The 15,657-nt window shown below is 31.3% G+C and overlaps 4 protein-coding genes across 4 annotated transcripts, besides 1 other annotated feature; 1 reads left to right on the top strand and 3 right to left on the bottom strand.

Moving 5' to 3' along the window:
* Positions 1 to 228: 228 nt before the first annotated feature.
* TVAGG3_0048130 (uncharacterized protein) lies at positions 229 to 4,091 on the bottom strand (the record flags this gene model as incomplete). The annotated part of the gene is made up of 1 exon (XM_051220926.1): positions 288 to 1,295. The coding sequence occupies one exon, from the start codon at positions 1,293 to 1,295 to the stop codon at positions 288 to 290; it is 1,008 nt and encodes a 335-aa protein (XP_051105912.1).
* A 291-nt stretch (positions 4,092 to 4,382) lies between these two features.
* TVAGG3_0048120 (3'-5' exonuclease protein) lies at positions 4,383 to 6,055 on the bottom strand (the record flags this gene model as incomplete). The annotated part of the gene is made up of 1 exon (XM_001327010.1): positions 4,565 to 6,001. One exon carries the CDS (start codon positions 5,999 to 6,001, stop codon positions 4,565 to 4,567), a length of 1,437 nt encoding a protein of 478 aa, XP_001327045.1.
* A 1,032-nt stretch (positions 6,056 to 7,087) lies between these two features.
* Positions 7,088 to 7,474: a mobile genetic element.
* Positions 7,475 to 8,540: 1,066 nt separating this feature from the next.
* On the bottom strand, positions 8,541 to 10,368 carry TVAGG3_0048100 (armadillo (ARM) repeat-containing protein family; the record flags this gene model as incomplete). The annotated part of the gene is made up of 1 exon (XM_001327011.1): positions 8,559 to 10,340. One exon carries the CDS (start codon positions 10,338 to 10,340, stop codon positions 8,559 to 8,561), a length of 1,782 nt encoding a protein of 593 aa, XP_001327046.1.
* Positions 10,369 to 10,396: 28 nt separating this feature from the next.
* Positions 10,397 to 14,674, top strand: TVAGG3_0048090 (uncharacterized protein; the record flags this gene model as incomplete). Its single annotated transcript, XM_001327012.1, has 1 exon — positions 10,397 to 14,674. The coding sequence occupies one exon, from the start codon at positions 10,397 to 10,399 to the stop codon at positions 14,672 to 14,674; it is 4,278 nt and encodes a 1,425-aa protein (XP_001327047.1).
* Positions 14,675 to 15,657: the final 983 nt, after the last annotated feature.

Below are 15,657 nucleotides of genomic sequence, written 5' to 3'. Positions count from 1 at the left end.
TATGTTAAGAGAAAATTGATTCATTACTGTTACTTAATTTTTTAATAATTTTTTCCAAGTAACAATAAAAGAATTAAAATTATATTAAATTATAAAATAGGTTAAAAATTATAATAAAACATACGTTTGGTCGATAACTATTCATTTTTTTGGATAAAACATCCGAATCCGTATTCTTTTCTCATCAATCCCGAAACATCTTTTAAAAAATGGCATTTATTAAATTAATGGCAAACATACTAGTATATTTAATACCGAAATATATAACAAATAAAAAATAAAATAAATTAGACGCTTTTTTCTAAGCAAGTAGTACCACGTAGATCGAATTTGACTTTAACTTCCATTAGCTCTTTCTTAATTGCATTCTTCTCGTCCTCGTTTGTTTGAAGTGTCTTCTTTAGCATTGATATTGTTTTCCTCAATGTGACAATCGCTTTATCCATGTTTTCCTTCTCCTTCTGATATTGTTCATTGTCTAATCTGATTTTGGACAGTTCGACACTTAGTTTATCACAATTAGCTTTCAACGATGCACATTCATATAACAACTTTTCGTTTTCTGATTGTGCAGCTATTAATTGTTTCTTTAATTCTGAATATTCTTGACTTTGAGTGCCTCTTGCACTGATCAATGATTCAATTTCATTATGAGAAAGAGAAACGAGTTCTCTTAAAGTTGATAATTCTTTGAGTAGTTGCTCGTTTGAATGCAATATAGATATAATTGGTCTATCATCCTTCTCTCCAAACCCGCATGCTTTTCTAATTTCAATATAAAGTTCCTGCAATTTCTTTTCAGCTGCTTCTTTATCAGCTAAGGCAGCTTCAGTTGTAGCAGTCAATTCAACAATCTTTTGTCTTAACAAAGATATTTGAGCTTCAAGAGATGAAATTGATACATTTAATTGCTCCATTTTTGCGTTCTGAGCAATAAATTTCTTCTTTTCATCTTTGAGTTTGTCATATTTACCAAGCATTACTTCAAATCTTGCAATGAGCTGTTTTTGAAGGATATTTGATTTCATATTTGCTGTCTGATTGAAATTGGCTGCTTTCATCTGACTTACAACTTCTTTCTGTAATTTAGAGTTCTCTGCATTTACTTCATCAAGACGTTTCATGTTCTCATCGAATTGCATCTTTAAGTTGTTTAATTCATTCATTGTATTTTGTGTTGTTTCTTCAGATGATTTAATTTGCTTCAACAAATCTTCTTTTTCTCTTTGTAAATCATTAATCTTGGCAGATAATTTCTGATTCTCTGCAGCTATTGCTTTGACAGAGTTATTCATTTGATCCCTCGTATCTGCAATATTCTCTGAATGAACACTTTCTAGTTCTTTAATTTCTTGTTCATGTTTCACACGAAGATCTTCTTTATCACTAGTTAATGAAGAAATTTCTTGTCTTAGGACAGAGTTTTCTCTAGAAAGACATGATAATTTAGTGCTTAATAATTTAATTGTTGTTGAATCAATTGATGCCTTCTTTTCCATGTCTCCAATATCTTTTTTATGCTCTTCAATTTCTGCTTTTTGTTCTTCAATTGTTGAATTCAACTTGTTAACTTGATTATTTAACTTCTCTATTTCATCCTTGAGAGTTTCCAGTTCCTTTTCTTTTTCGGCAACTTCACTATCAGATCTTATTCGGTCTTGTTCTGACATCTTTTGTTCTGTTTCAAGAAGCTTCTTATGTAATTGAGCGCATTCATCCGTTACATTCTTCAATTGACTTGTCGTTTCTGCAAGTTTCTGAGCTAATTTTTCTTTTTCACTTGTTGCTGCAGTGATAGAAATGTTTGCTTCGTCAATTTGAGATCTTATTGTTGTGCTTTCAACAACCATTTCATTGAGAGATTCAATTCTCTGTGATAATATTTCCTTTGTTTGTGCAAGTTGTTGCTTTACATTTATTAATTCATTTTGCGAGTTCGTTAATTGAGATTTCAAAGAAAGAGTTTCCAATAATGCTTTTTCTTTGGCCTTCTTTTCAACTTCATATTTGTTTTCAGCATCAGCCAATTCATCATTAAATTGGGTATTTGAGGAAACTAAATTATTATTCTCCTCTTTAAGCTGCGAAAGAGTTTGATTTAATGTATCAATTTTTGTTAATGCATCTTGTTCATTTTGTTTTAATAAAGCTAATTGAGAATCACCTGATTCAATAGTTGATTTTGCATTTGCAAGTGATTTCTTTAATCCAGCATTTTCTGTTCTCAGAGTTGACAGAGTTGCCTTGCAGTTAGAAAGTTGCTCTGTTAATGAATCTATAGTTGTTTGCAATTTAGTCTTCTCATCAATTGCTGTTGCGAGTTTAACTTCATTTTCTTTTGCTGCCTGCTTTGAATTTTCTAATTCGACTTGAATTAATGAAATTGTATTTCGGCATTTTTGTTCTTCTTGTTTTGAAGTTTGAAGTTGTGCTTTAAGTGACTGATTTTGCTCTCCAAGTGTTTTTCTTTCATTTATTAAATTCGAAAACTTATCATTATCTCTCTTTGAAAATTGCCTCAAAAATTCAAGTTCTTTTTCTTGACTTGCAACTTTTGATTGCAAAAGATTTTCATTTGATTCAGCTTCACCTAGTTGTGCTTCCAGCATATTTCTGTCTTCTTCCAATTTGGAATATTGATCATGTAAATTATTTAATTCATCTTTAAGTTTCAATATTTCATCATCAACAACTTTGGATTTTTCTTCGTTTAATGTATCAATTTGAGCATTTAATTTCTTGATTGTTTCCTTAAGATTTGTCGATTCACTTTGAAGAGTAATAATTTGCTTTTCAGATATAGTTATTTGATCATCTTTTGCCTGAATATCAGTTTCTGATTTAGCAATCTGTGAAAGTAAAGAACCTCTTTCAGATTTAACTGTATCAATGATTTCATTCATTTGAATTAATTGTTGTCTTGCATTTTCAAGTTCATTTTCTGCACCTTCTTTAAGAGATCTCACGGCATTTAATTCTCTACTCTGATCTTTATATTCACTCGCTATATTGTCAATTGTATCTTTTAACTTATCGATTTCTCCTGTTTGATTGGTAATTGTTTCTTGAGCAGTCTTCAAGTTAGTTTGGGCAAGATCAAGTTGCTTTTGCAAAACTCTATTTACTCTTGTCGATTCATATTCAAGGGTCTCTTTTTGGGTTTTTGCTTCAGCAAGTTCGACAAGCGCATTTTGAAGCCGAGTTAAATTATCTTTTGCTGTACTTCCTTCATCATTTACTTTTTGGGTTAGATTTTCGTTTTCGTATTCCAATTTTGCTATTGTTGATTGAGCTTGCTCCAAATCATTTTTCATCTGATCATTCTTTTGCTTTTCTTTTTGAAGCTCTTGGTTCAATTTTGTAGCGTTATCTTTGAGATTTTCGTTGATTAATTTAAGTTCAGAAAGTTTTTGCTGTATTTTAACAAAATTAGTTTTAGATGCTTCGTGCTCGTTTTCTATTGTTGTTGACTTCTGAACAGCATTGAAATGCTCATCTTGTAATGCTTCAATCTGATTTTGAGCCTCTTTCAGCTCCTTCTTTAAATGATCTTTCTGACGAATTAGCTGATCGTTAGACGTTTGGAATTCAGCTTGCATTTGTTCAATCCTTACATTTGCAGCATTCAATTCAGCCTTTAGTGTATTTAAATCTTTCTGCTTCTCTTGATCTTCATCAGAATACCCTTGTCTAACCTTTTCGAGCTCAGATGTCAGATACGTTATTTGAGCCTGAGCTTGCTTCAGAGAAGAATTGAGATCTTCGCGTATAAGTCTTAGCTGTGTGACTTCAACGGTAGCTTTATTAAGTTGCTCTTGCAAAAATTGTTCGGAAATTAATTTATTGTCCATAAACTTCTTTTGTATACGTAATTGCTCTTTAACTTGCTTATACTTCTTGCGTAAATTATGAGTTTCTTCTAAATGACGCTGTTTGATGTCTCTTGCCTTTTTATTAGTGTGTTTCCTTATGGTTTCGAAAAATAAATCAAGTTCTGCTTGCTCACTGTTCTGAGACTCTGCTTGGCTTGTACTTTGTTCAGGTGGGGGAACTGCTGTCGAGGATTCAGGTTCCTCCATTTTATCTCTAAACGTGCACAGAGATTTTATTTTTTTATAATTATAAAATGCTTAACATAAGGAATGACGATACCGATTTTCAGCTTATTTCGCATTTATATTCAGATTTAATTCAAGATGTCAATAATTGCATTGAATTTGAAGAAACAAATAATGTCATCATAATTCTTCTTCCATTCAATATAATAATATTATATTTAAAATCATTTATATTATTTTTTTTGAATTTTCCGTTGATTGGGAGAGTCTATAAAGATCTTAGCCATAGTCTAGCACTTGCATATAAGTTGGATTTATAGAACTTATCCATTAGGGTAATTACAAAATGGAAAAACAGCACTTGGGAGAAACAATATATTTGTGTTAGCAGGATATTTAAATAAAGCTGTATAATTTCTGGCCAAGGTTATTTGCTGCGCATAATTAATTATTGTATATAGATTTTTAAAGAAAATCATTTAAAAGACAAATGTGAACTCACTTAATTAAACGTGATGCGTAATGAAATGATACAAATATGAAACTCCATTTGCATAATTCAATACCATTGCATCAGTATACTCATCCTGATTCCAGTCGGAATGGTTTAATTCTACTGAAAGAAGCACATTAGTATGTTGGTAATTGTTGAGATGATTTATTTTCTCTTCATCAATTGGAATTTCGAAGTCAGAACCAAACATTTTCTTCATATAATCGTGGATACGTTTTGAGGAAATGAAAACAAATTTATGGTTAGTAATAAATTCTCTTAGATCATCGCATGCTTTTCCATCTTTGCATTTGATTAATAAGCATCCCAAAGATGAACAAATACCAATAAGTGAAATAAAAGGATCAGCATCTTTGGGATTATATTTTATTTCCAATGACATTGTTAAACCATCATCAATGTTGTGCAGTATTTCTTTAAGATTGGGATCTGATGACAAAACCATACTGACTTTTGATATTGTTCCTTTTACAAATTCAACATTCATGTATGGCTTATCCCATTTTTGCTTGTAGAAATCAGCAAACATTGGCAATTCTTCGAATTTTAGTTCTGAAACTCCATTCAAATCGATGCAATAATCTGGATCATGCCTATTCTTTTCCGTTTCAAATGCTTCGGCAAAAATTTTGATATGATCAAGTTTCTTCGACAATGCTTTTGCATATGGGGGCTTATTTTTCTCCTTCTTGGAAGCTCGTGCTTTAGATATAGACATAGACATAGATTTGATTGCTTCTGGATGGAGAAACTCAAATTTATACTTTTGAAATTCTTCTAAACAAGCATAAAGACCAACAGCATCAAATGCAGCATAAAGAATTTGGCGTGGATTAAGATTCCTATCCCATTTGGAGCGCGAAATTTTCTTATTTTTGAACTTTCCAGTCGGTTTTAAATGTGAAAATTGTACAACCATTTTTTCAAATTTTTCAGACTTTTTTTCTGGGCGAAGAATTTGAGCGGCAACATCACAAACTTGAAATGGAAAGTTTTTTCCAAATGTTGTTTGGAGCATTGGATAATCATTGCTAATATCTTTCATGAAGAACTGATGAGTTTTGAGGAATTCAAAAAATTCATCATTCTTCTGACCAGAACGTCTATGAATAAGTAAGCATCCTCTGGATGTACACAACTGAAATAGATTAACTCCATTTTGTCGAGTAAAAGGGTTCCATTCAAGGTCAAGAGCAATAGGTTTGCCATCATCAATTATATTCAGATAGGAAATGAGTTGCCGGTCTGTAAAACGGACTAATCTAACCTGAGTAAACTTATTTTCGAAAAATTCAACTTCTTTCGGAGATTGGAATTCCCATTCTCCAACAATTTCATTTAGATGCTTTGATAATAATTCTTTATCAATTCGAGTAGAGTTTGTGATATCATTTTTAACTACATGGCCACTTGTTTCTTCGGCAGTCATGAAAGTGAAATGAGGAAAAAATTTCATCGTGTTTTATTTTTCCCTCAAATATTGAATACGTGTCAAAAAAAAAGACATGATTTCTGAATTATAGTTGAAAGGAAAAATGATACAATCATGTGGATATAAATTTTGAGTTTTGATTAAGACATGTTACTCATCCAGATTTTTTCATTTACAAAGTAGTTAAGACCTTGAGGGCTTTGCACTAATCCACTCTCTAAGGCTGTAAATTTCGAATTATTTTAAATAACGTAGCACGTTTTTCTGGGTCCAGGAAATTTGACGGGTCCTGGCGGTTTTTGATTCAATTTTTGATGAGTGTGTTTGATTTTGATAAGAGAACGATATCAAACCAATTGTAAATTTTGTAGACTATTCAAAATTCCCCAAAAATTCATTATCTGCAATATTTCATATATAAGTGTTTCTATGGACAACTGTTTTAAATAATGTTGCATGCTAAGTAGTGTCAACGATAGAAATTGAGAGTCTATTAATCGTCGAGGAAGTACGATTATTTTTTGGGCGAAAAAGTATCTTAAAATATTATTATTAATATGTTTTTAAAATAAAAAATTTGAAAGTTAATTTGAGATTCTCATATAATTTTTTGAATGAAAAAAATAAATATAGTCTATATGAGTTTTTGAATAATCACACTTGAGATATATCTAAAAAATAATTAAAAATAGAGTTTGAGAAGACTTTTCAAGGTGTAATGAAAAGTGTGATATAGAAAATAATTATAGATATTTTAATTTTATATATTGTGCTAAGCATTATATTAAATTTTTAGGAAAAACACTTTTCATAAGTATTCAATATTTGAAAATACGCTCCAAAAAAGAATAGATTCTTTTATATTCGCTTATATAAAAGGAGACTCTCTATCAGATGCGAATGCCTGAATTCAGCACCTCTGATAGAGAGTTTCCTCTTATATAAGCAAATCTTTTTCATTTGTTTTTGTTAATATAAAAACATCAAAATCTACCAATATGAGAAATTAAACCCTGCGAGGCACCAGTCTAGAACTGGCACTTCGCAGGGTTGAATTTCTCTTGACAAAATACAATAATCAAATGCTCCAAAGTTTTCAAATTTTTATTAGGAATAGGAGCCTACAAAGCACTGATTATATATCAGTGCCTGGTAGGCTCCTATTCCTTCTCTAAATGGGAGAAACTTTGTTTGAATAAGATAACATGCGAACAAAGTTTCTCCCATTTAGAGTGGGATTTGGAGGGTGGGAGGTACATAGATAGACTATGTATCTCTCACCCTCCAATTCCCTCGGGAAAGTTCGAAAACTTTGGTGCAATCAGCAACGATTGCACCAAAGTTTTTGCGTTTAATTGAAGGAATTGCTCTTTATGATATATACAGTTACAATGCATATATCATAAGGAGCAATTCCTTCCAGATATCTGGCAAACTTGCTCGCAATGGTTCACAATTGCGAACAAGTTTTGTCATTTGTCAAGAGAAATTAAACCCTGCGAAGTGCCAGTTCTAGACTGGCACCTCGCAGGGTTTAATTTCTCATATTGGTAGCTTTTTATGTTTTTATATTAACAATAACTCATGAAAAAGATCCGCTTATATAAGAGGAAACTCTTTATCAGAGGTGCTGAATTCAGGCATTCGCATCTGATAGAGAGTTTCCTTTTATATAAGCAAATATAAGAGAATCTATTTTTTTTGGACCCTATTCTCAAATATTGAATACTTATGAAAAGTGTTTTTTTCTAAAAATCTCAGAATATATTTACAATAGTAAAATAAATAAGATATTTAAATTTATTTTTAAATGCTTTTTTTTATATGAGATTCTCAAAAGTTATATCAAAAGTCTGTTTTTTCTAAAATCTAATATCATAATCTATTTCTCATTTTAAGTACATCTTAATTCATTTTATTTTCTATATTTTTTCAATATTTTTGAGGGAATTGTGTTGCTTCCCCGACGATAAAATTGAGAGGTTTACACATTGACACTACTTAGCATGCAACAATAATACCTACGACCCTCAAGAAAATGTGGGACCCAAAAAAATATGCAACGTTATGATGAAAATTTATGTCTTTGAACACAGAAATTGAGATAACTGTGGGGTCTTAATTCTAAAATCAATTTCAAGTAAAATAATACTTGAAATACTGTGATCAAAACTGAATTATCTAATTAATTGAACATCTTAATAAATGAACTCGAATCTGTTAAGTGTTTTTAGTTTAGAGGCATAAGTTTATTTTTCAAAAACCCAGCATCAAAACAAAGTTTATTAAAACACTCCTAAATTCAAGAATAGTACATCTACAGTCGGGGGTGAGTTTATTTTGATTTACCTCTATTTATATTGATAATCTCTTTATAAAATCAGTGTATTAAATAGATTTAGAAAAATATCAGGAAAATTTATTGAAAACAAACCTAAACCATATGAGTTGTTAGAAAAGAAAAATAATGAAAAGTAAAACACAACTTAAATCATATGATTTGTTAGATAAGAAAAATCAGGAAAAATTTATTGAAAACAAACTTTATCTTTATCTAATGTATCTTTGCGGATAATTCTTCGTAGTTATATGGGAAACTGTATTCTTCGTTAGCGATATTGATTTCTTCCTCAATTACTTCAGGTAATTTCTTAATTATCTGATTGAGGAGTCTTGAGTATCTCTGGATGATTTCATCGCATTTATCTACTTGTGCAACGACCTTGTTAACAACAACTCTGCAAGTAGCAACTGCAATTAAACGAGATAATGGAGAATTTTGGTCTCTGTTGTCAATATGCTCTGGCATCATAAGAGCATCAGATATTTCATGTACAACGCTCTGTGGCTTGAAGGGATGTTGGAAATCGTAATTATCGTATAAGAACCATTTGGCTTCTTCCAGGAAGTTAACTTTGGCATCTTTGGCATCTGGGAATGTTTGTGTGATCGCTGTAGCTTTTTCTTTGGAAAGATGGCCAAATGTAAATAATCCAACGATAATCTTGAAGAAAGCTTGCCAAATCTTAGGGTATTCGTCGGCAATCTTCTGTTCTGTAATTTTGTTAGAGTATTTTGTACAGATTTGCGCGTATTGCTTAGATCCGTTGAGTTTACATTTTGGAATTGCGTGGCCGAGGAAAGTTGCGTAGCAGGCAGCATCTTTGACATGATCTGGGAGTTGCTGCAATGCTGTTTGTAAGAATTGGTTGGCGTCAACTGAAATTTCGGCCAATTTAGTTCCTTCTGTAAAATCGCAATAGAGATTTCGGATAACTTCGATCACTTCATCTGCTGTCTTTGTTTCTGCGACCACTTTTCTTGTGGCTTGGCGGTTGTTGAGGATTTGTTCTCTTAATTCCTGAATGTTCAAGAGCATGCAGCCTTTGTAGGTTGATGGGTTCTCAGCCTTGAGGCATTCGTCGAAAATAGTCCATTGTTCAGGCTTAATTGCCAAAACAAAGTCTTTTTCGGAGTTCATTACAAATGTTTCAAGCATTCCGACAATATTCTCGTTGCCTGTCTCCTTGAGCTTCTTAAGAATATCGGTAAGCTTGTTTAAGCCATTTGCCTGCTCCAAAATTCCGTTTGAGATGATTGATGACAAAAATTTGGACGTTCCTTTGGCTTTGAGAGCTTCTTCTTCTGTACTTGGAACGTTGATGAGGAAGTCATCAAGTTCATCGATCGTTTTATTGAGAACACGATCACGTAATTTTGCAATCGAAACATTCTTAATAAACTTGGCGTAGAGAGGTGCGAAAGCATGCTCAATCTGAGCTTTTTCAACAATGAACGTAGCTGTATATGCGATATGCTTGTCTTCCTTGATATGTTGCTCAAGTTGAGAAATTGTTGATGCTAGCTGGCCTTCAGTCAATCTGTTAAGGAGCATATTGACTGAGTATTGGAATGCATCAAATGATTCGTCTTCCCAAACGTTGGCTCTCTTCATCCAAGATTGCGGGATATATCTATCTTCGTTTTTGATAGTAAGCTCTGCTTCAGCGCTGAAGCCTTTTGAAGGGTTGAACTGTTGCTTGCCTCTTTTTCTTGTTTGTGTGTCATTAATATAATTCATGAGTGAAATGTAGCCTTTTGAAGCTCTTGTGAACTGATTTCCTGTATTTTCCTTGGCCTTCTTGATCTCTTCAAGGATTTCTTCGATTTTGAATGGCTTTGCGAAAACTAAATCGGGATTCGTATCTTTCTGAGCCTTTACGATAGTAGGTCCTGATGGTACTGATGGAAGTGCAGAAAACTGAATCTCTTTACCCTTAGAAAATAGACTCAATTTAGCTTCTTTGTTCGGTTTTTCAATTGCATGAGTGCTCATTATTTTGTCACTTTTCGGCAAAATCTTTATCGTCACTTTTCCTTTTTTTGAGACAAATGAAATCTTTGAATTTATCTTTGCCCGCGGACATCTTAGCCTCGAATTCTTTGCGGCAAATATTATTCGGGAAGATTCCATTGACATATATGTTCTTTAATATCTTATCAGATGAAAAGAAAAAGGAAATTTTAGATTTGATTTTAAATTCCGATTTACCAAAAGGATTCACCGTTTCGGAATTCATTACTGATGAAAATTTATTTAAATGGGCATGCGCTTGCATCGGTGATTCTGTTTACAGAATAAATAATAATCAATTATTCCAATTATACTTACATGATTTATTACTAATTAGGACGAAACCAACAGTAGAATTCTACAAGCAAATATCTACCATCAACAAAGCAGCCGATGACGGTCAAATTATCAAATTAATTCAATCATTTTTCGAATTTTTAAAGTACTATCCTTCATATGCGAGAGTGTTTGTTGAAACAGTATCAGAGTATTCTCTGATGATACCTTTCGAACAAATTGCTCAAGCATTTGGCGTTACTTCGTTTATTTTACTAGGCAAGCAAGGTTTTCTTGATGTCGGCATTACATTAGAATCTAGATCAGATTACGAAGATCTTTTTCAGAATTTAACGATTTCAAACGATATTCTTACATTTTTCCAAAATTTCTTCGTGAGTGAAAACTCTTTTCCATCGACATCCTTCTTATCAGCAACTCCTCTACACAGCGCACTCAATACAGCAGCTACAACTAAAGTACATTTCATAGAAGTGATCAGAGCTTTGGCTTCTTCCCAATTTCGATTAAAGAATTATGATTCATGCTTAGAAATATGTAACATGCTTGGAGAACTATCAACTTGGACGTTTTTGTCTTTCATTCAAGATGAAAATTATTATCCAACACTAAAATCGATTACTACTACGAAAAATACAATTGCCGATGAATTTATACAAAGAGTTAAGAATGATTTAGCTCTTTTAGACAAAGTTAAACGTATTAATGGAATATCAATAAATCCCGGCCATTTTCTTGAGAATTCCTTACCATATCTGCTTCAAAGTTCCCTACATGGTGCAAATGCAGTCAATTTCGACAATGTTTTCGATCAAAAACTGTATATGATAACTGATATTGCTAGAAATATCGACAATGACTTTGTTTGTGCCTATTTTGCGATATTCATTGCATTAGAGATTGTTACCGGGCAATACAAAGTCGAAGAAAGCAACAAAATCGAGAATTTCATAAATAATATAATTAATCCAGAGACAAAAATGAAAGTATTGATTGATGTCTTCTCAACGATCTTTATCAAGCAAGGTAATGATTATATCTGCAGTTTGGATGCAGCAGAATGTATCTGTATGCTTCTTTTGAACTATTCCGATGACATGAATTTAGTAAACGTGATTCAAAAAGGTCACAACAAATTACAATCGGAATTGTTTAATTCCAACGGAGGAGACTTAAAGAACTGCTTCCTTTCAACAGTATCTCGTGTCGGACAATCATTAATTTCAGGTGATTTCCAAATTGCATATAATATTGCGCAAAGTGATATGAAATTGAGAGAAATAATCGACGCCGCTTCAGAAATTTTTGAATTCAAAAATAAAAAACTCAAAGGTTTCCAGGGATCGAACTACGCAATGATGGAAGTTGGTTTCTCCTTCAATGACGAATTGATAAGTTTACAAAACTGTCAAGTCACTTCACCTCTAACCGAAATAAATCTTCTGAAAAATGACAGATTACAAAAAAGAGGTTTGGCGGTTTTGACAGCGGTTAGACCGATAGATGTCAATTTTGTAAATACCATTGAACAGAAATGCATCAGAATGACGAGTGTTTTTTGGGAAACACCTTCTGTAAAGAACGAAAAAATTGGTTTGTTGTCAGGTTTCTTTGAATATTTGGATTGTTTCATTCCACCACTTTTACAAAACGGTTCTACAGTTTTTGATGCTTTGAAGGTGAATAGATCGAAGATGGTTGAGAAGTTACTAGTAGAGAACAAACTGGATGAAGCTATGAAAGTTTCTAAAATGATGAAATTCAATTTGGAAACAGTTATTTTCGAAAACGACCAAATTCCTTTCGAAACAATTTCGAAATTTGTTGACAAAGAAGAAACAATTTTATCTGCTGTTGCTTTGAAGAGAAAGAACAAAGAATTAATAACAAAATCAAAGGTAATGATGGAATATATTGACTCTATTAATAACAATTCATCAAATACAACAAAAGACAAGTTAAATGTTGATGAAATTGAGAAATATTCACAAGAAGAATTGGAAAAGTTTTTGTTGAATGAAATTTCAAATCAAAAATTCGAAAAAGAAACATTTGAAGAAATTTCATTTAAATTATATGATTTCAGTGAAATTATCTATAAAAACACAAAGAATAGGAACATCAAACAAATATTAAATGTGTTGGAAAGATGTAACATCAATGATGAAGTTTATGAAAAACTTTTGTTTTTGAACAAATTCGAAGATCCATTTCCTGTTGAAGATTTGTTTAAGAAACTCATAAGAGAAGAAAATCTCAAAGATGCCGAAGAGATGTTAGCTATTTTCAATGAAATTAAACATCTTTCGTGGATGGTTTCTGAATTATCTCAAAAACAAAAAATTAAAATTGAAAATGTTGAAGAAGAAAAAGTGACAGAAAAAGACAGATTTTCTGAATTGAAACTCACAAGGAATTTCGTTGATTTCTGCAGATTAGTAAGAAAACAATATAATAATGACAAAGATCTCTTGGCTTATTTCTCAAAAGAAATAGAAAATCGTGTTAAATATTTGTCAAAAGAAGAATTTATTGCCGGTTTCGGTTTAATTGAAAATATTTTGACAACTGCCGCCGATATGAAAATTGATGTTTATCGTTCAACTTTACAAACATATCCCAGTGAAATTTCATTTTCACAGAACACTGAATTCGACATTTCATGGGATAAATTGTTTGAAAAACCAAAATTTTACAACGAAAATTTGTCAGTCAAAAAGATTTTTGTTGTTTACAATTTATTGGTTAAATCAAGAACAATTTTTGAGTCGAACTTGAAATTGGGAGATTACCAAGGAAAACAATTTGGTGAAGAATTGTTTGAACTATGTTTTGGAGATGATTTATTCACATTTTTAAGTGAAATCAGAGATTTATGGGAAATAGACATTGAAGAATACAAATTAAAAGTTTTCAAGGAAGTAAGAGACATGGATTTATACAATGAATGTTTGAGATTCATTCCGAAACAAAACAAACATTTCAATGCTGTTGAATACTTCATAAGAAAACCAACATTTTCCAAGAAATACTTTGAAACAGATCAAGCAGCTTCTGACAAAGTTTTGCAGCAAATCTTAGATAACACGAATCCAAAAGTATCATCAGAATATTATGTGATGCATAATGATTTCGAGAAAGCTTTGAAACACGTCAAAAATGATGATTTAATTGAGAATTTTGTCATTCCTTGTATCGAATACAACAAAGCGCATACAATGTTGGAAAGTTTGTCGAAAGAACAAAATCAAATTGTTCTTGATTTCTCGATAAAAGAGAACTTGTTACATTTAACACTTTACGTGCAGCAAATCTTGGAAATGAACATGGAAGCAGCAAAAACTTCGATTTCTTTGTTCTCAATGAAAGGTTTTGGAGTTCAAAACTTTGCTTATTTGGATTCTGCACAAGCAATGCTATTTAAAGAGCTCCAGAACAAACAAGATGAATCAGTCAAGAAAGAGATTGATAAGTTAATACAATCAATCACTTATCAACGTTTGTTTTGTGTTTTTTGTACCGAAAGAAAACTTTACGGTTTTAGCGGTTTGAATGTTTTTGATGGTATTGCATCTCAAGAATCAGTAGCTGTTTTGTTATTAAAGAGTGGTAGTGCTGATCTTGGCAGCTCATTTATTAAGTTTTATGAGTTAGATCCAAGACAAATTGCGTTCAAAATTACGGATGCTTTGGTAAACGAAACGATAGAGACCATTATTAACGTTTTCGATAAGATATCCGAGTATGATATATACCAGTGCATTCTCTGCAACGTTTTAACGAGAATGTGGTACACATTTGGAGAATACGATTTAGTCATGAAGATAATCAACGTACAAAAGAATGCTGAGCTCAAAGCTTTGTTGCTATTCCAGTTCTATGAAACAAATCTGGCCGCAGATGTCGCAATTAAAAATAATCTGAAAGATTTGTATGGAATGATCGGAAGAAGAGCTTATTTTGAAGGCAATACATCGCTTTCGGCCAAGTTGATGAAACTCCTTGATTCGAAGAAATAATATTTATTATATATTATTTTATTTTTCTTGATTAATTAATTGTAATTTATTGATTTAGTTTTGTAAATAGAATATTTGTATATAACATATATTAATTTTGAATTAAAGTTGGAATAAGTTCATTATTTGCAAATATAAATATTAAAAAATGAGGAAAATGTCAATGCAAGTACGCTCAATCGTTCCTTTATGGGCATTAAAATCCAAATTTACTCTCAATAGAAATTTAACCCTCGAAATATTCGTGGTTTGCCATCATTCCGGTCTTATTGTAAACTATTGAAATTTGAGTAAAAAACAATTCGTTATCTACAAAGTTTTTAAATTTTCGAAGAAAAAAAGTTTTTAATGAGTGATTCAGATTATTCGTTACATAAGGAGAGTGCTCCATGAATCTTCCTTATAATTAAGTACGATTATTTGTAAGATAAAAATAGTTTTAAAATAATATACTACTGATAATAAGCTTAATATCGATCAATTTTTCAAATTGATAACTCAATTTCCGATTTAAAATAATTGAAGAAAATATATTTATTCATGATGATCGATTAAAAATTAATTCGTTTAAAAAAGTTGAATAGTTAATAAAATTGAGAACTGATTAAATCTTGATCGATTGAAATATTGTGATAGTTTTTATTTTTATATTCTGACATAAAGCAACATATTAATCAACATTGAAGTCGGTGAGAACTTGAGTTCTCAAAAGTATGAACTCGTAATCAATTTAAATAATTGAAAGATAGTTATTATTTATGATAATATTAAATATTATTCAACGAAAGATCAAACTATTTTTGAATGGTGTCAAAAATTGGATTATTTTTCGAAATCTCGAATGATTTAACTATGCCTGAATATTGCAAAAGTATACACCAAAATACGGGTTTTTAACATTAAACAACAAAATAAAAATGAATTCTATAATCATCAAATATAGTATATTTTAATAATACAGAGAATAATGATTTACTTGATTT

The sequence above is a fragment of the Trichomonas vaginalis genome, chromosome IV (genome assembly GCF_026262505.1).
Source record: "Trichomonas vaginalis G3 chromosome IV, whole genome shotgun sequence".
NCBI lineage: Eukaryota > Parabasalia > Trichomonadida > Trichomonadidae > Trichomonas > Trichomonas vaginalis.
This window is presented reverse-complemented; position numbering and strand designations above follow the sequence as displayed.